Source organism: Falco cherrug, chromosome 7, assembly GCF_023634085.1.
Source record: "Falco cherrug isolate bFalChe1 chromosome 7, bFalChe1.pri, whole genome shotgun sequence".
In the NCBI taxonomy this organism is placed as follows: domain Eukaryota; kingdom Metazoa; phylum Chordata; class Aves; order Falconiformes; family Falconidae; genus Falco; species Falco cherrug.
In genome coordinates this window covers 18352769-18373768 of record NC_073703.1, presented here as the reverse complement: position 1 = coordinate 18373768, position 21000 = coordinate 18352769, and the positions used below count along the sequence as shown (strand labels likewise).

Below are 21000 nucleotides of genomic sequence, written 5' to 3'. Positions count from 1 at the left end.
AATGAGTAGAGATTTTTCTAGTGAGTATGGCAACACTGGTATTCTGATTTCCAGCTTAGATTTATCTTACGTGAACCTACAAGAATAATCCCTTTTCAGTTTCTATAATACAGAGTGGTTTATTACGTAAACACTACCACAAGATCAATAACACTTCAAAATCCGTATCTGAATATGACTGAAGTCGGTATATCAAAAAATTGAGCTTTGCATCAAACTCCAGTTAGTGAGTGGCTTCCATTTTTAAAATGCTGTTGTCATCAATACAGTTTGGCAAGAGAGACTGATCCCTTTGTCTCTGTCTCTTCTCCTCCCCCTTTTCATCCAGTATTGTTGTCCCGATATGCTGAATAACTTTTTCCTGGGAATGGCCAAAACAGAATGTTCAAGCACAACAAGCAAGACCGCTGAATCTGAAAAAGGAAAATTGATTATGTTGGTTAACGACTTTTATTATGGGAAACATGAAGGTGACACCCAGCAGGTACAACAGGAGCAGAAGACTCATACGACGTTTAAATGCTTCAGTTGTCTGAAAGTTCTTAAAAATAACATAAGGTATTTGTTTGTTAATCGCTTACAGCCCATAGTGCTTAGCCTCATGCACTAAAAATTTGTTACCTTGGAATAGAAATTTTTTTCTTACTGAAAACTGATAATACTGGGTGACTGAACAGGAATGGAATTAATTTTTGCTGTGCATGTATGGCCATAACTTAAGCTTTTTACACATTAGAGTACAAATTTTAATGGTGTCTAACAAACAGTAGAGTTTTAATGAGAGCAGTTGTAGGACTTCGAGGTTAGAAAGGGCAACACAAAGTATTTTACAATTTGCCATCTGGATTGATGGTGACATCAGTAGATGCGAGTGTTAATTCCCTTTAGGGATGCACAATGACTAATAGTTGGTGGTTTACTTATGTAACATCTGTTACTTTGATGGAATAATTTTACTTCTAAATGCTGCAAAAAACTTCAGTAAGCTATTTTAATAGGTAGACGAGTTTGTGTCATTGTTCCTTGGGAAGTTAAGGTCAATAAACTTTTTTACATGCATTCTTCAAAGGAAGCTGAAGTAGCAGAATGTAAAACTGAAAAATGGACTATTCCTTCAAAGGGCACAGTCTGCAAGGTAAAATGAACAGGCTTATGCTGACATTAGATAAATATAATTTAACAAAACAAAAGTTTCATGTAATTACAAGCATTAAATTTGCTATTAATCATGCAGTATGTGTAAATTCTAAGTAAAAGTACTTGTAATTTGTCTTACGCAGCTTGAAAACATTGTATGTTGTTAGACTTGGAGAGAATCTACTCTCATGATTTTATAGTTCCTGTTAATTATGACATTTCATCCTTTGAAATTTATGTTTTTAAGACCAATGAACAATATTTTATATGGGCCAAGAGGCTTTTCTTCTGGTTTTGTATGCATAAGACTTTTCAAATAAGCCTTTCTTGCAGTATCATGAAAACTAGTCCACAGAAGGAATACTTTATTGAGATACAGGCTCTGTTTTAAAAGACATTTTTCAAGCACTATTTTCTACTCAGCATTATATTGTAAGCTATTGGTGCTATGGTGCCTACATGTTCCACAGCAAGTGGAGCATTTACAAGTCAGTAAAAATGAGCACTTAATTTTTTTCTTTTAATTTCTCTAGTGTCTACTTTTCAGCCATGTTAATTTCTGCTGTAATGTTGTAGCTGTATTCCATAGTTTTATAACTTCAGAATTTTTATTCCAAGGTATATTTTACACTTTTAACCGTTTATAGTGGACAAAACAAATACATAGCACCTCTCTACCTCTAGTGGAGCCTTTCTGGACCTAAGTTTGGAAAAGCTCAAAATGATTCATCAGGGTGCTCCCTGCTTCCTTTAGAATGTCTGTGGTTGAACACATCACTGAAATAATGTTCTGTTAAGGTAATATGCAGTACTAGTGTCAATTCCTTTCTTCTGCTTAGGGACCAAGATATCTTCAATTAGCTTTTTTCTTTTTTTTTTTATTTTTTTAAGCAACTGTGTAATACTAGAAGCTTGAGTTCAAGAGACTACTCCTTGCTCATTTGTTTTTTTTCCAATTCCAAGGTCACCCATTTGAGAACTACATTCCTTTTGTGAGTTTGACCTATATTTAATAGTTCCTCTGGCTGTACTGAAATGAAGGACATTCAAAATAGAGCAGGTTTTGATGTTTAACAGTAGTGGGTTGTGCAGCTAACTTGTCCTTGTGCTGCTCTGCCAGTAACTGAGACTTGCCAGTGTTGTCATTGGTGCCTAGACTTCTTGGACAGAGCAGGTTCCTACTACAGGTAGGGGGACTATTAATGAGGAAAAGGTAACTTGTAGTAATAACATACCACCAAGTTTTTCATATGCCAGCTGTGCAGTGGTATGCTTTGATAACTGTCCTTCATAATTCACCTTCAGTCCTAAATGCTTTATACAGAGAAAGCTCCTGTTTTGAATGGAGGTGGTTTCAGATAAAGCGATAGTGTCCTAATTGCAAATATGTTCTTGCTACTTAATAGTTTGCAGCAGAGCTAAAGTTACACTTGTTTCAGAATGTGGCTTTCAGACTCTGGTGGTGGTGAAGTGTGAACAGCTGACATGTTTTGTTGTTGTTGCCTTTGCTAATTTCCCTTTATTTCAAGGCAAGAATTCTGTCTAAACAAACAGGGAAAATGCAATTGATTGCTTAGTCTTGGGACATGTTTCAGATATGTTGCATGCTCCTTATAATAGTCAACATTTCTTTTTAAGCTTTGACAGATGATTTGTGGCATGGTCAGCCTGCTTAACTTTTAACTTAACTTTTCATTACATTTTTTTATTCCTTAGATTTTTATTTTTTTTAAATTGAGAAGTCCTTAGAGTCAAGTTTCTGAAGAATCTGGTACGTCTTGCATGTGATATGTCATGTATAGTGAACAAGTGCAAAAACTACATTTTAACATTCGCTACCATTTCAAGGTTTATGAACCACATGAAACATCACTTGGAGCTTGAGAAGCAGAGCAGTGAAAGCTGGGAAAGCCACACCACCTGCCAGCACTGTTACCGTCAGTTTCCCACACCATTCCAGCTGCAATGCCACATTGAAAGTACACACACGCCTTACGAGTCATCTAGTAAGTTGGATTGTATCACATTGAATCTTTTTGTGACCTGAAATTTTTAGATACTTTCTTACTTTCAGTTTGCTGGTTTCTAACTTCAGAATAAAGCTGTTGTACTTTAAGAGCAGTAATATTGAGATTTAGTATCAGAACTGAGCACTGATTCAATTTATTTTGGAGCAATGTGTGTGGAAAAAAATATTTTAAAAGCATTTTTTTGTGCTTTTTGTTTAAGTGAAAGCTTGACTACAAGGATTCACATTGTTTAAGGGCTTTGCACTCCTGGTTTTCTGAAATCCTACAGGGAATTTCTTCTGAAGAGTAGAATAATTGTTAGATTGCTTGACCTTCATAGATATATATGGTTCACATATACATATGTGTTGTATTTTATCTACTTATGACTCCAAATTAATTTTTACTTCTTGTTTTTCACTTTTCTAGCAATTTGTAAAATCTGTGAATTATCCTTTGAAACAGAGCAAGTTCTTTTGCAACATATGAAGGACAATCATAAGCCAGGTGAAATGCCGTATGTTTGCCAGGTATCTCAGAGTAACTGTCTTGTATTTAGATTACACCCAGTGCCCCATCTTTACTGTCAATAAACTTTTAACAAGAAAGTCAAACTTTTTGTTCTAGGTATGCAACTACAGATCCTCAGCTTTTTCAGATGTAGAAACACATTTTAGAACAGTTCATGAAAATACAAAACATTTGCTGTGCCCATTTTGCCTCAAAGTAATTAAAATCGGAGCACCCTATATGCATCATTATATGAGGCATCAGGTAAGTCGGTATTTTCTATCCTCAATGCTAGAAAAATGCTGAATATATGTAATGAAGCACTCTAGAAAAAAAGCATAACTGATTTGTGTGGTTGTAACTGGATAAGAATAGTTAATAAAATATGGTAGAATTGACTGCTTCTTTTGAAAGGCCTTTTAAGGGAATTGTTAGACTGTTACGTTTTTGTGTGACAAAAGCTTACTTTTAAAAAAACCTCTGAATATCCTTGAAAGAATATTTATACTATTTGGTTTCAAGTACTGTGTCATCTTGTAACCTGATTACTCCTCCTCTTAGTAATGATACTGCCTTGCATTTTCTATTTAATTCCTACATAGTATCTTGGCTTTGTGCAATATTAGGAGTTTGTTCAGCTGATGTTTTAGAAACTGGATGACCGTTGCTTGAGACAAGCTAAGGCTGGAGTTTTGTTTGTCATGACATTCATGCTTACTATAGATTGTCTTCCATTTTTAAAAGAAAAAAGGAATATACCGTTGCACTAAGTGCAGACTGCAATTTTTGACATGCAAAGAAAAAATGGATCACAAGACTCAGCATCACCGAACATTTAGGAAACCCAAACAGTTAGAAGGATTGCCTCCTGGAACAAAGGTAAGTGTTCATACAGGAAAATTAGAGGGGACAAAGGAACAAAATGCATTAGAGGGGAACGGAATGGAATAGAAAAATGTGCTTTTCTCCTTTCTTTTCCAAAGCAAAGATTTTTTTAAGGCTGGTTTGTGGGGGTTTTTTGCCACATCTAAAACTAAAACTCTAAAAAATACTCCTGTTGCAAGGATTGCCAGGCACAGTTTATGATTTCTTCCTGATGATCTTTGGTGTTGCTCTCTTCCCATTCTTCCATACCATGTATATGTCAATAGTCCAGTTAGTACTGCTGCTTTCTTGAGCTGTTGGTTAGTTTGCTCCCTCCTGTTTATCCCTTCTTGTGCTAGGAGAAAAGAAGATAGTTTGGATGTTAGTCTGAGGGGTCTGCATCATTTTTGTCCTTAAGTAGCTTAAAATTTGAGACAAATAGAAGTGGGAACTTAAAAAGCTTAAATCTAGATAGAAACATTTTTAATTTCATACTTGCAGGTCACTATTCGAGCATCTGTTGGATCCCTTCAATCAGGATCATCAGCTACATCTTCTGTTAGTACAAGCACCTCCACGTTTCAGTTATCACCTAAAGCGAAAAATACAACCACTAAAAATCATAACAAATCTAATACAAATAAGTCAAAAGCAAAATCAAAACCAGCTACATCAAGGAAGCAAAATGCATGGACCAACAGCAGAAAAAAAAAAGAAGTTACAAATACAGCATTGCATAATCTAAGGTAAAATATTAGCATTAAAAAATCTTTAAATATACTTTGAATGTAAATAACTGATCACTTAATTATCTTTTATTCTAATACTGCTGTACAGAAGATTAGACACTTATGCACCTGCTTTTTCTGCAAAACTTAAACTTTACACATACTGGTTCTGTGATTATAATTCTGAATCTTCATTCACCATTTTTGTTGGTAGTAGACTAATTTATGATGGAAGAACAGATGTTCTGGAAATATTTCTGTTCTAAATTTAGAATTTTTGTCTGCACAGAGCCACTGACTCTTGAAATAACTGACTCATTAGGCAGATTTATGTTTAAAAGTGACCTGTGGAGGGGAATAGATCTGCTTGGGTATTCTTTGCGAGTTCTCTTATGGAGAGGGAAGATTTTCCGCCTTCAGTGTTTTAAGGTTTTTATTCGAACCCATTATTTAAAAGGTTAAATCTTGTCTGTCCTAGAAGATACCTTAATTTAGGGAGCTACAAAAAAAAATATTCAAGAAGGTAAAAGCAAGCTGTTGGGAGAATGCAGTCCTTATGTTTACAATGTATTGGGTTTTGCTATCCTTATATTAATGATTTAATGCATTTTATGGACTGGAATATGATTCCATTGGCAAAGTTAGCAGTTTTCTTTGCAGAAATTATAGATGTCTCCCTTCCAATAAGGTGCTAACACTCACAGCATGTAGCTCTCTGAGACATCCAAAAATGTCCAGCAAAATTGGGGAAGAGCAGGATTACATTCTTGCTTTGTAGATATCTCAAAGCTTGTGGGGAGTATCGGGGGTGATGGGAAAGATTGCGGTGGATGAAGCATTTCTTTGAAATCCTTCTCAAGGACATAGAGACAGCAGTAGCAGCTGAAGTTGCAGGTTCTAATCTACTGCAGTATCTCATTTCCAGAAGTGGCCAATATTACATTAATTTTCTCCTTTTTTTATTAAGGTCAGAGTGACAGTATAATTAAATAAAAGAAGTTTTCCTTATGTGTTTTAACATAACTTATAATAAGTATTTAACAGATAGTTTTAAGTTCTTATTTTTTCCCTAATGTAGGCAAGCTTGCTACTGACTTAAAGCAAAAAGTTTGAAATAGTTATCTCATCTGAAAATGTTGATATTAGCTATTAATGTTTTCACATTACTGCTAGGTATCGTTTGGGAGCTCACAAATGCATTGAGTGTTACTCGGAAATAAAAGATTTTGCAAGCCATTTTCCTGCTTATGTCCACTGTAGCTTATGCAGATACAACACTAGCTGTAGCAAAGCCTATGTGAATCACATGATGAGGTAAGAACTCCTCAAAATTTTTGTTGGGTTATCAAATACTTCCTAAATTCATATAAGGTGTGTTAAGTGTTCCTATTACCTGAATTTTGAACTGGGTTATAGGACTGGCAGGGAAATGTGTAAGGTTGGATTTTTACTTTGTAATGAGGGCCTAAACCCCATGTTCTTGTTCTGCCTTAAAAAACACTGGTTCAGGCAGAGTTCTCTCTTCGCTTTGGAGTTTCTGTGGGATCTTCCATTATTTGTTAAGTCTGGCTGAAACAATTGTGACTAATTGTTGCATGTTCTCTGGGCGTCAGATTGAATGCCTCATCCGATTTTACAAGTGCTGAATGCATACAGCCACAGCTATTGCTAATGAAATTTGTGCTCAGAATACCATGTAAAGGATGTCTTAGATAGCATACTCAAGTGGGTACTTTTTCTTTTGCTACTTCTCTTCTGGTCATCTGTAAAAATAACATCTCATTTTGCAGGAGATTTGTCACTGATTGAGGCAGTGGTAGGGTATTACAGATGACAGCTGTAAAAAGGCCAGTTAAAACAAATGCATTAGTTTTCAGAGCAGTAGAATCATAGTATGCAATTAGACACAGACCACGTAGCAGTGACAGTAAAACAAAATTTTGAAAACCTACTTGTTAATCCTGTGCCCTCAGAAAACCAAATGTATTGTGGAAAAATACAGAATGCAGTTGTCTTTTTAAATACATGTATGTATAAAATGTCTTGGCATTTTTGAATGCTAGAATTCTTGAATTTGTTACCCAAGTCTTTACAAATTTTTACATGTATTTTATATGTTGACCTATTCATACTAATTTCAACACACGTGTAAGTCCTAGGCTGAAATAGCTGACGTGCTTTTATGCATACAACCTAATGGTTGCATGCTTAAAAAAAATAAAAATTAACATGCTTAATTTTGGCTGTATAAGAGAAAGCTTACTCCAGAATGGGAGAGGGGAACCAAAAGGTAAACAGTTCCTACTGTTGTCAAATTCAACTGTGAAGTAAAATAGCCAGTCTTTTGTCCTTTCCCTGCTTGATGCACTAATACTCTCCCTACTTTGACCCCTTGCAGAACCTATTATCACCTTTTTTGGTGAGTGTAAGGAATGGAATCGTGAGGAGGATGGCTGTTAGAGGGAGAGTGTTTCTGCAGTAGCAGACCCTGTACTCAGCTGCTTGCTTGTGTTCACGTGGGAGGACAGTGTTGGCCCATACTTAACCTGCGTATGAGAGAACTTACAGGTTGCCTGAAGATTTAGTTTATCTTGTTTAAAGCCATCTCTTTAGGAAGCGTGAGTTCAGCAAAGCTTCACTTTTGTGGAGTATTGTATAGCTACAGCCATGGTGCTTCAAGAGCTAAACCACTGGTGGAAGCAATGTAACTATGGTCTTGCAGGACTGTGTGAGAAAGTTCAGCCTGGCCCCTCCTGAACTTACTTACAAGGGAGACAGTGTTTTAAACTAGCGCCGAGATTCGCAAGCCTGTAAGCTTTCAGCAATTTAATGTTTTAGAATAATGCAGGTCAGTAATTGATCCTTCTATTTTCATGCCTTGTCATAAGCAGATTGCAGTACCATGTACAGTGTAGGTGATATGTGGAGTAATGTATGCAAGGAAACCAATCTTAAGTGGTAATGTTTTGTTTTACTTAGTTTTCACAGTGCTCGTCCAAGTAAAAGATTTTGGATCTATAAGAAGCATTCAGAAGAGCTACGGTAATTCAGTTTGGTTTAAGTTATGGATCATTATGTTTTTACTTTGATAGTGAACTGGTTAGTTAAATGAGATTTAACTCTTGAATTCGTAGGCCTCCACAATTTAGAAAGAGCAGGAAAATAAAAACATTAGCTCTTCCACTGGCAGTGTTCTCTTCAGTGACCAATATTTGTTACTTGTCCACATTTATTAACTTCTTTCTTAACTCTGAGCAGTTTTCAAAGATATTTCTATTTCTTTATTTTCCGATTATTCATAATGCACAAAATAGGGAGGAAGCAAGGGCAACAAAAAACCCAAACAAACAGCACCAAAACCGAGAAAGTCATGCTTTACAGATAAATTTCTGTCTAAAGTGGTGTTCTTTGTACTACACCCAGTGCGGAGATGCCCTGGTCATTGATAGAGATTTCTAGGTGCTAGTTGCAGTATAAAAAGCAAGAATATGTTTTTGTGAGTCATCTTATGTAAAGTTGTAGGAAATTTTACTTAGTTTTTTATAGCCTGTCTAGTTGCTGCAAATTAAGAAAACTGTTTTCACGGTCATGTTGTATTTATACTGCCTTTTTACTTTCTCTTCTCTAGAGGTGTGACTGTAGTGTGTCTTAACTGTGATTTCTTGACTGATGTTTCTGGCTTAGATAGCATGGCCACACATCTGAGTGAAAGCCACACTCATACTTGTCAAGTTATTATAGAGAAAGGTGAGTACATACAGTGTCTTTTTTATATAGTATACACGTATAAACATTTACGTGTGGATGTGTCTGTGTTATTGCAGTCCTTTTTTCAGTTGCATTATCATTATTTCTGTGTACTTGGGTTTGAAAGTGAGTACTTCTGTATGTCCACATTTTAAAATATTTTTAATTAAATCCTTTATTTTTGTTTTCAGTTTCTGTAGATATCCCAACTGCTGAACAAGTATCTGAGTAAGTTTCGTTTTACTGCTTAATGTTTATTTTGCTTGATTTAATGACAGAAGGCCAAAATTTGCACTTTAAACTTGGGTTTCTTTTGAATTTCATAGAATTTTAAATGTATGGATGAATGTAGACCCTTACTTTACTAGTGCTTTTTGCACTTGATACATACACAATTACAAGAATGAGGAGATAAAATGATTACTGTAGCCAAAAGCAAAACCAGTTTTTTGTTCAGTTTGGCCAAGGAGACATAACTATTTCTTGAAGTATTAGTTAGCACTTCTCAAGCCTGACTTATAAGTCTAGACATAGTGAGAATGTTACTTCAACTTACTTTTAATACTAACTTTATTAAATGAGTGATTTATGTTTTTAATGTAGTAGTAATGTGAATTTTTAAAAAAGTGACCTTTATTGAAATAGGACAAATTCAGTCTTAATCTTTTATAAATATTTAGAAATTATTTTCAAAATTTTGTTATTTGTATGGTAAAAGTATACTGTATTGCATTAACTTTTTAATTCTGACTTTGAAAGAAAATTAATGTAAGGGGTTTGGCTTTCAGGTTTTTTTAGGGATTTGAAAAAGAACCTGCAGTGTTGTGGAGTTTGTGTTGCAGGGTTTACTTGGATTTTTTTAACCTTAGAAGAATCAGACATGCCAAGTCATCCCTGACTGTCCTGAACAGTACCTGAGGCTTTGCTCTATAGTTTGTGAGCCTGCTTAGGCCTTAATTGAAGGTTCAGAGGCGTGTCGGTTGAATCAAACATTTAACTTCTTTCTAAACTATTTCAGAACACAAGAACAGAAATGTCAATTAGACTGCAAAAAAAAGATATTTTAAAAGATGGAAGAAAATAGTTTAACCCTGATTTAACAACGGGGTGTCATTGAGTCCATCTAACCTACAGCAGTTTTCTAAAAGAGGTTAGATAGTTAGATATCCTCATGCATGATGAGAACTCCTCCAACAGAGTGAGAAGTTCTTGGGTCTTTAAGCATAAACTAGCCCTCACTGAGTGTTGGAAATATCCCTAATAGGTTATTTCATAGCTATTAAGTATTTGATTTCTTATTTTCCATAAAGTGGTCAGTAAGAGGGGTACTGGAATAATCTGTCACCTGACCAAACATAGAAATATTTTCCTTTGGCTATGAGTAATAGTACAGCAAAATACATGCTATAAACTTCAGACCTCTACTAGTAACTGTTTAGCACGTGAGACAGTTGAAATAAAACTGGTGGTCTGATGGGATGACTAATAAATATTATTAAAAAGAATTGAAAATACTCTGGCAAGGATGAACAGGGCAAGGAGGTTAATTTGGGGAAGCCTTCCAAAAAGTGATTTAAAAAATGAAATTTCTGATATTTGGAGCACAGAATACTGAAATTGAACAAAAAACTAGGAAGAGTCATCTGGGAGGGTGAGCTATATTCCCTTCGTTAATCCAGGGTGGCTTGTGTCCTTTAACAGTTTAGATATCAGGGAAACTCAATGGAAAAATAGTGTTGGGTTGTGATACCTGTGAAAAACTTAGCTTTTCTACTTGGAGCTGGCATTAGGTGTTGGGAATTAATACTTGCTGAACTTGATGTAAGGAGAGGTTACAGATGTCTTGAACAGTGGAGAAGGAGGTACAGTTTTGACAGCTGTTATCAGTATTGTACAAGGATCTGGTTGTCTTGAATATATTGGAGATGTATGAAAATATTTAAGGATGTTGGATATACAAAGTATGTATTGCTTGGAAGCAAGATGGGTGAGCACTGAAAAGATCTGAAGTGGAGTCAAGAGTACGTGCAGGTTTGGTTCTACATGCTGTTAGGGCAAATGCACATAGCCATTACTTTTGAGAGCTCAGATGTTGGCATAAGATTAGTTACAGGTACCGCTTGAGGTCGTATAATCTGTGTTGGTGCTTTTTGAAACTGTTGTGTTTATAGACATCATTAATTCCAGTAAATCTTGTCCTGTTCTGTATACTAATTCTCTGATACCTTGGACAAGAATATATCATTGCTAAACCTAAGTATACCTGTGTAGCAAAATTTTTAATTTGTTATTTGCAGTACAGAGTACACACAAAAATTTTCATCTTTTTGTGGGATGGTTCTTCATGGTACTCTGTGGTTTGCTTTGGAAGAAGAGGAACTTGCAGACAATATTCATAACTTCTGCTGTGTAGTTTCTCAGTGATCTGTGAAGGTTTCTTCCCATTCTTTGACCTATAATTCAGTGAGGTATGACTTGTTTGTGGAGCTCTTCAGAGTCACTTCATCATTAGAAACAATCACTCACAGTTGCAGTCTTAAACACTTTTGGATCTTCTCTTGCATCTCTCAGATGGTATCTTTTATTATATATTAGACTGTATGTGTTGTAAACCCCATCTTTATTGCTAATGTGTTCCATGAGGTCTGTGTAGTGTTGATGAGACAGTCTTTGGGCCAGTATCCTGCCATTAGTAATACAGATAACCTGGCTGGAGATGTTCCAGCAGGAATTGCTTTTTAATTTGTTACTCTACATAAAGTCACCTCGTTTGTTTAGTGATCCACCTTGTGCTGAGGGAATAAGGCTTAATAACTACACCAGTACTCTTCTAATGCTCAACTCTCTGCTTTGCGCAACAATTAACATATTTTTAAATGAACTGACAGCAGACATTTTTGTTGCAGGGGAGTTGAAAGTGAGCAGGTATCCTATACTGCCTTGGCTCACTGATACATCATTGTGGACCTGAAAATTGAACCCAGTCCAGCTTGGGATTATTTTGGTATGTAAGCAAACAAGGATCTGACCAGACCTTTTCCTTTTCCTTCATGCATTGAAGCTGTGGTATGCTCTTCTTGCATCTTTTAGGCAGCAGGTCTGGTCTTTTCTCCCAGTATTGTAGTCTGGCAAAGGCCCTTCTGTGATAATGTTCTCTGCTTTGCAGCATTGACTTGCAGCTTTTTGGGGGCTATACTCCTTTGAAGAGAGGCTTACCAGGAGGTTCACTTAAGTGATGCAGTGTTTCTTTCCTGCTCATTTGCGGTGTGTCTTTGCCACTCAAGTCTATTGATACCATCCCAAGCTAGAGAGGTGTATAAATGATGATGTATATGTGTTGACATCAAAGCCCGTTTTGTTCTGAACTTGATCCTAGCTTCTGAAACTAAAGGGCTTTGTCATTCTCTTTGGATGTTCACTAAAACATACAAGTCCTGATCTATTTAATTTTAAATTAAGTTACGTTTTTGTCTGCCAATGACTTTACAGTATATAGTGGCAAAATATGCTTTGAATGACTTCTGTCACATGTAACTGCATAAACTGAATCTTGGCCAAAGGAATTTACTAGCTGCTTTGCTTTGGCAGCTAAGCTTCTTTTTGCTCCTAAATACTGTAGGAGGAAAGCATGTGATGGAAGCAGATACATTTATTGAGCCTTGATTCTGAGGGTGGAGCAGCTACAATTCATTCACACCTTGTTCTTTTGGTATCATCTCTCATCTTCAAGGATGCTGTACTCAAGCTGCTGAGACATCTGCTGCTTTTGATTTCACTGCTTCTGACTTCATCTTTAGTTCTAGATTATCTATGGCAAGTTTATCCATCAACAGGTTGTCTGGATATATGATGAGCTTTCCTTTTGTCATGATGAACATCTAGTGTTCCTCCAAACTCAACCTCCTGCTTACGGTGGATATGTGTCTTGGTTGAATCTCTCATTTACTAGCTTCCAAGCAACCTAACAGATAGAGGTAATCTTACTCTGAGATCAGTTATAACCTCCTAGTTGCAAGAGATTATTTTTTATGAATGCAAGCTGTTCTTGATTTGCAGCACTTTCTGCATAATCACATCCTCTGAAATTAATCCCTTTTTACCGGTACTTTTGTCCACTTCACTTTCAGTATTCAAACAGTAACAGTTTCGGTGATAGTGAGCTTCTGCAACCACTGTGGTATTGCTAATAATGGCAAGGATCCTGTCATCCATTGTCTCTTACGCATATTTTGTGATTGAGCATCTGCACGCTTACTCAGTACTCTAAAGTCTCATCTTTTTGCTGCTTTTTTTTCTTCTGACAGAAGCTATTTTCCATCTTGAATGCTGCTGTACAACTTCAAGCATCAGTTACCTACTACAGGTTTTTCTTGCAGGACTTCCTTCTGTTTTGAAACAGCAGCATTCAAAAAAGCATAGTGGGTTTGTGTTTTCATTGTGAATATGCTGTTGCATTTCAGAGGAATTTGAATCTGTGATATTTCACTTTCATTCAGGTTTCCGGCAACAACAAAATGGGAATATGATCGCAGATTTTCATGGCTTTCAGAAATGTTCTAAGAATTTCCCAGAAATTGTACTAGTTTGACACTTTGATTTGAAGTTATGTGAATTGCACCTCTTTTGAATGTTCATTTGGAATATTATCATTTGGTTCTCTTACAGCTTTGCTACAGAAATGTTTTCAGTTTCAGACTTGCAGTTAAAAGACTTGTAAGCTACACACAGATTTGCCAGCTTTGTGTAAATAGTTCATGTAGAAACAGTTGGCATATTGGCATCGTGTTTCCATTTGTGTGAGGATCACAGAAATGTTACTCATGTGGAAAACTGGTACCATAAAATCAGTACTAAACCATGCAAGTAAACCTGCCTGGCTTGATATTAAATATCCCTGAAGGTCCCAACAACTACAAAGTTACATGAATAATGCAACATATTGGATCACATCTGCAAGGACAGAGCGTGAATATGCATGGTATAAGCAGTTTAATTTATGGTCAGCCTTAACCTGTCTCTTTTTTTTTGTTATTTTTAGGACCCTGAATGTCACTGCATTATGGGTTCTTAAAAGACATGTAGTTGCAGAGCTGTCTTCCTTGATTAGCAAATGATATATTAACTTTGTTCTGACAAGAAAGTGAATTTTTGTTTCTGTTACTCTGTTAAATGTAACTGTGCAGCTTTGTGTATAATGACACTTCACTACTCATGATAATAGTCAGTTATGTAGCCATCCTCATGGCTAACAGCATTTTACAGGTGAGAAACTGGAGACAGTGTCAAGTAACATGGATGTCACCATCTTTTCTTTCCCGTTCAAATGTTAGCAGTGTAAAACACCGTAGTGTAGAAGCAGCTTTTTCTTCTTTCTATACATTCACATGTACCTTCCCAGTAAATGCTCATGCAGTCGGATACTTAGGGGAGAATGGTGCTTTATGAGTCATCAGCACTAGAGTTATGTCTTTCAAAATAGGGTATTTCTGCTAAAAGCTGGAGTTCTTAAAAGACAAAACAAAGCACATGCGCACACACAAAAAAAACCCCAAACCCAAAGACCTTTCAGTTCTTATTGGTTGTAAAATAGATTTGTATTTATAATGCTGGGTGTGGTTCAGTTGAGTGACGGGAAGGTACCTTGAGCCACTTAATTTAATGTTAAGTTGTTTTTTAGAAAATCTTGACGTTAGTCATCCTAGAAAAGGTTACTTTTGGTTAGGGATAGATAAAAAAAGGGATGTTTGGAAAAAGATTCCAGCTCAGTTTCAGTGCTGCTTACCCGAAGAAGCTGTGGGAGTAACTCATGGGTTGTAAGAAAACATGACCGCAGAGAAGACAGTTGCTCGTGATTTGCAAATATACATAATTTTACGATGTGAGAGCAGGGGAAGCAATGAGAATGTAGGAATTTCAGAAATGAGAATACTCCCATCTGTACTTGGACTGCGCATTCATAATCTACTTGTTCCACTGACTCCAAATCTCTTCCATTAGTCCTAGGTGACTCCTCGTGTATCAAATAAAGTTGCAGATCAACCTGAATTTAGACTTTAAGGTGTCTAAATAAATGTTCTTACTTACCTGGCTTTTATTCTGAGTCTCTTTGCTTTTACGGCCAATCCAATCTATTGAATATTTCAATCAAGCTGAAATTTTGTGCTCAGCTGCAACATTTTGGGGGGCATTTTTTTAAGGCATTGACAATTAAGGGGCATTTTTTTCATTGGTCTTAACTGGAAGTTTATTTTTTGTAGAATAAAGAGTCTTTGGAGAGGAGAGGTTTCAAAATTGCTCGAAAATGTGGACCAGCAGGCTGTACTTTACCAGAGCTAGTCATAATCTTTGTTTAATTTTCATGATGTTCTTTCCAGAGGCACTGTAGCTCCACAGATACAAGAAAGTACACTGCCTTTGTTGCTGTTTGCAAACTATGGGATTTAAGATTTCTTACATGATAAAAGTGTTGGGAACATCACAAGGTGATAGCTTTCTGTGCTTTAGTATCCGTTTGTGAAACTTCTGCTAACGACAAATTAGAAGGAACTACTTTCTAAAACAGAATTAAGGCAGAGAATGTGTGTCAGGAATCCACGGTAAACCATATTAACAGAGATGTGGTTATCACGAAATGTTACCAACCCTGTTCACTTCCAAAACAGCATAGACTAGCCAGTTTGAATCTCATTTATAAGTTATAAGGGATAATCACAGAAATCTGTCAGAATGTGATCATGTGAAATAAAGCTTATAATGTATTTAAAACAATCTACAGATATCTGATCCAATTCATACCCATTTATTTTGGCGGCAAAACTTAAAATTTATTCAGAGAAGAACAGTATGTTTTGTCCTTGGTTATACAATATCTGATTTATTTGTGTCTAAATTGTTCTGTTCTTCCAAGAGTGACTGTTCTTCGACAAATTACTATTTCCAACTTATTTCTTTAAATTCTTGCATAGAAATCATTAAAGCAGTGAAGCTAAGCTTAAATATCTGGTGTTGCATCATCTTTTACTGGTGTTGCTGCTCATGATTAAATACTTCAGAGTATTCCAAGTCCCTGACCCAAAAAATATGTTGTCGCTTGATTTACCCTGATTTATCTTAGCATTAATTAGACGAGCATTGTTACAGCGCTATCATAGCAATGTTATTTTAAAACAACCTTTTTTTGGTAGTTATTTTTGGTAGTTATATATTTACAATCTTTTATTGTAAATTAAGATGTAATAACTAAAGTTAGTTATAAATAGTTGTTTATACTACAGTCTAAGTTGTTGGTTAGCTGCTAGAATGTTAGTATTAGAAGGTGGTTGTGGTGTGCTGAAGCTGTGCTAAAAGTCTTTAGGTCTGGTTTTAGCACTGCTTTCTTGGATTAAATTAGGAAAACACATGCAGTAGGTATCAATCAAACATTAGTATACATTTATCATAAAATTTAAGTTGGTAAAGCTGTTTCTTCTGTCAAGTATTTTGTACCTTGTAGACAACCATTAAGACTTGCTGAGGTCATGAATAATTTAATTTATGATGAATAATATTTAAATGTAACAGAGGAAGCACCATACTTCAGCAGATTATATTTGTCTTTAATGCAGCATCAACAAAGAAATTACAGGCATAAGCAATTTCAAGGGTTTTGTTTAGCTGTGTTTTTTTTTTTCTATAGGAAACATTTGAAAGGTTAGGTTTTATATTAGAACCGATGACTTAACAAGGTTCTGTAGGAGACATACTTGCTATCTCTGCGATAGTGTTTTCTTATATAAACACAGAATCAATTGTAGTGATGTTGTGATAAGCTGTTTAATTAATGTGGTTTTAAAAGTCGATAAATTTAAATAATTCATAGCTCATGTAGTGTATGGATTGTGCCTGCAAAGGTCTTTTGAGGGAAGCATCTCCTCCAAATAGTATTTGGAGGTCAGCTGCAATGTTTTACAGTTGCCCTGAACCACAGCTGTGTACTGGTATTTGGGTTATTGTAGGCAGTTAAAAGAAAACTGAGCTTGTTTTGCAGAATGTTTTTGTTGGGTCATAATGTAGCTTTATGCACTTAATTTAGCATTTCAGATCTTAAATATTTCTGTCAGGTTTAAGAGGCCATTATGGTGAGGAGATTATTCCTCATAATAGAATAGTAGAATTGCAGCAAGCACTAGAATAAAAGTATTGCGAACCATCTAAAGGCTGTTGCTTCCTGGTTTTCATCAGGTGAGATAAGTGGAACAGGCTACATGAAACAAGATAAACTTGTATACCGAATAAAATATCTAAAATTCTGAAATGTTCTTCTGGATCTCTGAAGTATGTTTAGGCTCAAAATAGGTATCGACTTCACAGATTTATTTCAGATTGCCAAGTTGCTTTCTTACTGTAAGTATCTTCATCCTTATCTCTGTTTCAACCATGCGGTATTTTAAAACATTGAATCTTAATTCATTATCCACTAGGTTAAAGACCGAAATCTCCATTAGAGAGAAAGAAGCTATGTTGGAGGTAATGTCTTTTCTTTTCTCCACACAATCAAACTATATCTCTGAACTTCATAACTAGTTTAAAGATCCAAGACAATTATTTTTTAACTATACATATACTGGTGGATCATGGTGTTCAGAAGATTTGCATAGTGAAAAAATCTAGCTTTCTGTGAAAGAAAGATACGGCAGTGCTGGAGGGACACCTTTAGTAAGTCTGCATGCCCAGAGATTTCCAGTTTGCAGTCAGTCTGTTCTGGTTGATTTGTATGCCGGGCTGCAGTGAAGGAATGCTTTAGTTACCTTGTGTATATTAATCTTCAGCGAACCTGAAAATTGATCTGAAATATAACCTGAGATCAGGGTAAATATTGACTATGAACTGTAACTTTTTGAGGTTTTTTTTTTATTTGTGCTTGTTTAAAGAGAAAAATCTTTTGGAAACGCCTCTTTAGGCCTGCAGTGGTTTTTTTTTTCTAGGCATGTGTGTGATTTTCCTCAGCTTTCTGCCTATCAGGAAGCTAAATGATGTCACAGTACCTCTTCTTAATTTTTTTCAGAAATATCGTCTTTGGGTTCTGATTTTACAGATATTTATTTTTTTCCCTGTAAGAAGTTGTCTTTCTGTTGCCCTTAGGAAAAGGCAATCTGTTACAGAAATCCCAACTGGTAAGAGAGTGGGAGAAGTCTTCAGACCTGGGAAAGATTTTTCTTGTAACACTGCTTGTCTACTTTCCAAAATGCAAAGGGGTTGGTGATATTTTTTTAACAGAAGCAGTGATTTTGTAGAAATGTGAGAATACTGTTCATTTTCATTCAGCAGTGTTAAGCAAGATTCTCGAATATACACAGTAACACCTTTTCTTTCCATAGAGTCCATTACCACTTCAGGTGTGTTTTTTCATACTTCTTCATTATTTTTTTTCATCCCATACTGTGTTTCAGCATTATAGATGTCAAATGTGCATTTTTTGCTCCAGAGAATTGTGTTCCACTGTCTTTCATTTAAAAATAAAACAAAAAACCTGCCAACATCCCCCCCAAACCCAAACAAAAAACAAACAAACAAAAAAACCCAACAAACACAAAAAACCCACCCCAACAACCTAGCCCTTATGGTTGGAAAAGATGGAGAATACAGACAGAATGGGCTACTTTGGTGTTAGCTGTCTGAGCTTACAGGACATAGAGCTTTTAGAACAGTGAGAGTGCGGTATGATCTGGGCCACGTGGAACCTCTGGTTGTTTTTTCCAAGGTGCTATGGAATGCCTGTTATTTCGCTGCAGCCAGATGCTTGGCATTATGCCTGTTTGTTGAAATACACAGCAGGAAGTCAAAGGACAGTCCCCTAGGGTGCTGAAGAACCAAACAAAAATTCATGAATCAGGTTGTTTTAAAAATGTAGCATTCAAAATGCAGAGAATAAGTCAAGAAATCTTCCTTCCCTGGTAGTTCCCAGGGAGGGTTATGGTCAGCCAGGGCAGAGGAGGATGGTGGATAAGGAAGGAGGTTCTGTAGTAAGAAGTAAGAGTGTACTAATTTTAAATCTGAAAGTATTTCTTAGCATGGGTCTTGTATGACAGAAATAGAGCAAAGCATGATAGAAATACAGCAAAAGGTATTTTAGAAGAAGACAGAATAAGCTTAACTTTACTAGGCACTTTTAAGATACTTGCTGCATAATTTGGCCTCATTGAAACAAAATGTACCACCTCCCTGGGGAAAAAAATATTATGCTAAAAGTATATAACCTTGTTTTTACAGTTTTAAATATTTAAGAGGTTGTGATACAAATAATACTTTAAAATATTTGTCTTTATGTACAATGACCTTTTCTATTATAAAACCAAAATAAACTTATAGTTGTATTCAGACAGAAAAAAGTTCAATTCCTTAATTTTGTCACTTAGGCACTTATCTTATTCTCATCTAGGAAATTATGGTATAGGCAAGATGCCTTGTAGCATAGGAAATGCTTTTAGAGGACTGGTGTGGCAGTTTGCAAGTGGCAGTTTTCAGTCACTTGCTTTTCTGCTGTTCTAAAAATGGGGGCAGGGAGGGAATTGCCTTTGTTCATGTTGTTAAAAAGTTATTTCATTGAGTAAGTTTTAGTAAAGACTCAAAAGTTTCTTCTGTGACAAGCATTTTGTTCAGAATCTTCCATATACTTAACATTTAATGATAGCATCTGTAGGGCTAAACCACTGTGTAATGCTTAAAAAAATATTCTGACTTCAGCTTTGTCTTATTTGCTTCTCCCTTGCTTTTTTGCCTTTTTTTCTTTTTTTCCTCTTCTCTAGCAAAACACAAGTTTAGTTCAGATTTTTAATTTTTTCCCTCCAAGTAAAAACTTGTCCAGGCTTAGTTTGCATCCTGTTCAAGAAGGCATAATTGAAGTATTGTATATGAAAAAGGCTACATGAGTTGCTTTAAAGTTTTGCTTTGTTTTCCTGGGTTTTTTTGTTTAACTTGGAAGACTATTTGCAAACATCTGTACTAAGATCCATGCTTAGTCTCTGCTACATAGCAGATCTATGGGAATGTCAGTGTGAAATTATTTCTACAACTTTATATTGTAATCAGTTGCTCATTGAATGTAAAATAAAAGTAATATCATTAATTATTACAGAAAATTTCAAGACCTAGTTTATCTGAAGGAAAAACAGAAACACCAACTTTTGAAAGGTAAATACAATGAACAGCTGCATCTTGAAATCAGGTATACAAAATAACACATGCTGTGTAATTTCTCAGGTAATTGGGTAAAAGTATTTAATTAGCATTTTCATAATGTGTGTGTTCCATGATAGAAAATCTTGAATGGCCGTCATAATGTACTTAACAAGACTGGTAGAATTTAGATTCCAAGTGTCAAAACACATTCTTAGTAATGCTTAAACTGCGAATTAGTCAAGATTTCTAAGACATTAAATAAATTGTACAGATTGCTAAAGGAGGCATTTTTTATAATACTGCATATTAGTTAAGAGTATTGTTGGGAAAAAATTTAAAAACACAGTATAAAATATTAATTCTTGGGATATTCATTTAGTTAGGTTTTTACAAACCTGTCATTTGTGGGGAACAGACAATCAAATTCTTAGCAGAGCAAATATATGACATTATTGGGTAACTAACAATTATAGCTCTACACTAAAAAATACTCAAATTTGTGGAATTTTTTTTATGTATGTCTGGGGAAATAATTGATATACATTTCTTTTGGCACACATTGTGAGCAGACTTAGACTTCATATAATTCATCTAAATTATTACTGCAGATCCCACAGCCTAAGACGTCTTATTCTATTTAGTGTTCTTTCACAATTGTTGGTGCAAATTCAACCATTAAAAGCTTAGTCAAAATGTAATTGTAGTTATTGGTTGTATACACCATTATAGCACCTTTAAAAAAAAAAAGCCTGCTTTCAGAGTCCCTCTGTAGGTTATTTCTTAGAAAAGGTTCTGCTTTATTTCTCTTAATTCTAGTCATGCAGTATGGGCCAAATAATTTGAGATTT

General features: G+C 35.5%; 1 protein-coding gene across 16 annotated transcripts in view; it reads left to right on the top strand.

The window, feature by feature from the left end:
• ZNF280D (zinc finger protein 280D) overlaps positions 1 to 21000 on the top strand; it is a 55839-nt gene that overhangs the window by 25302 nt on the left and 9537 nt on the right. For 8 of the 16 annotated variants that reach the window (XM_055717427.1, XM_055717428.1, XM_055717426.1 and 5 more), the window contains 12 exons: positions 329 to 558; positions 2986 to 3143; positions 3576 to 3676; positions 3774 to 3920; positions 4401 to 4535; positions 5022 to 5266; positions 6422 to 6562; positions 8228 to 8290; positions 8877 to 8995; positions 9187 to 9223; positions 17455 to 17500; positions 20109 to 20164. In XM_055717427.1, coding sequence (XP_055573402.1) covers positions 329 to 558; positions 2986 to 3143; positions 3576 to 3676; positions 3774 to 3920; positions 4401 to 4535; positions 5022 to 5266; positions 6422 to 6562; positions 8228 to 8290; positions 8877 to 8995; positions 9187 to 9223; positions 17455 to 17500; positions 20109 to 20164 — 1478 coding nt within the window. Of the gene's footprint in view, positions 1 to 328; positions 559 to 2985; positions 3144 to 3575; positions 3677 to 3773; positions 3921 to 4400; positions 4536 to 5021; positions 5267 to 6421; positions 6563 to 8227; positions 8291 to 8876; positions 8996 to 9186; positions 9224 to 11901; positions 12000 to 12828; positions 12970 to 17454; positions 17501 to 20108; positions 20199 to 21000 lie in introns of those variants that run through there. The other 8 variants (XM_055717429.1, XM_055717432.1, XR_008733394.1 and 5 more) reach the window with 7 other exon arrangements.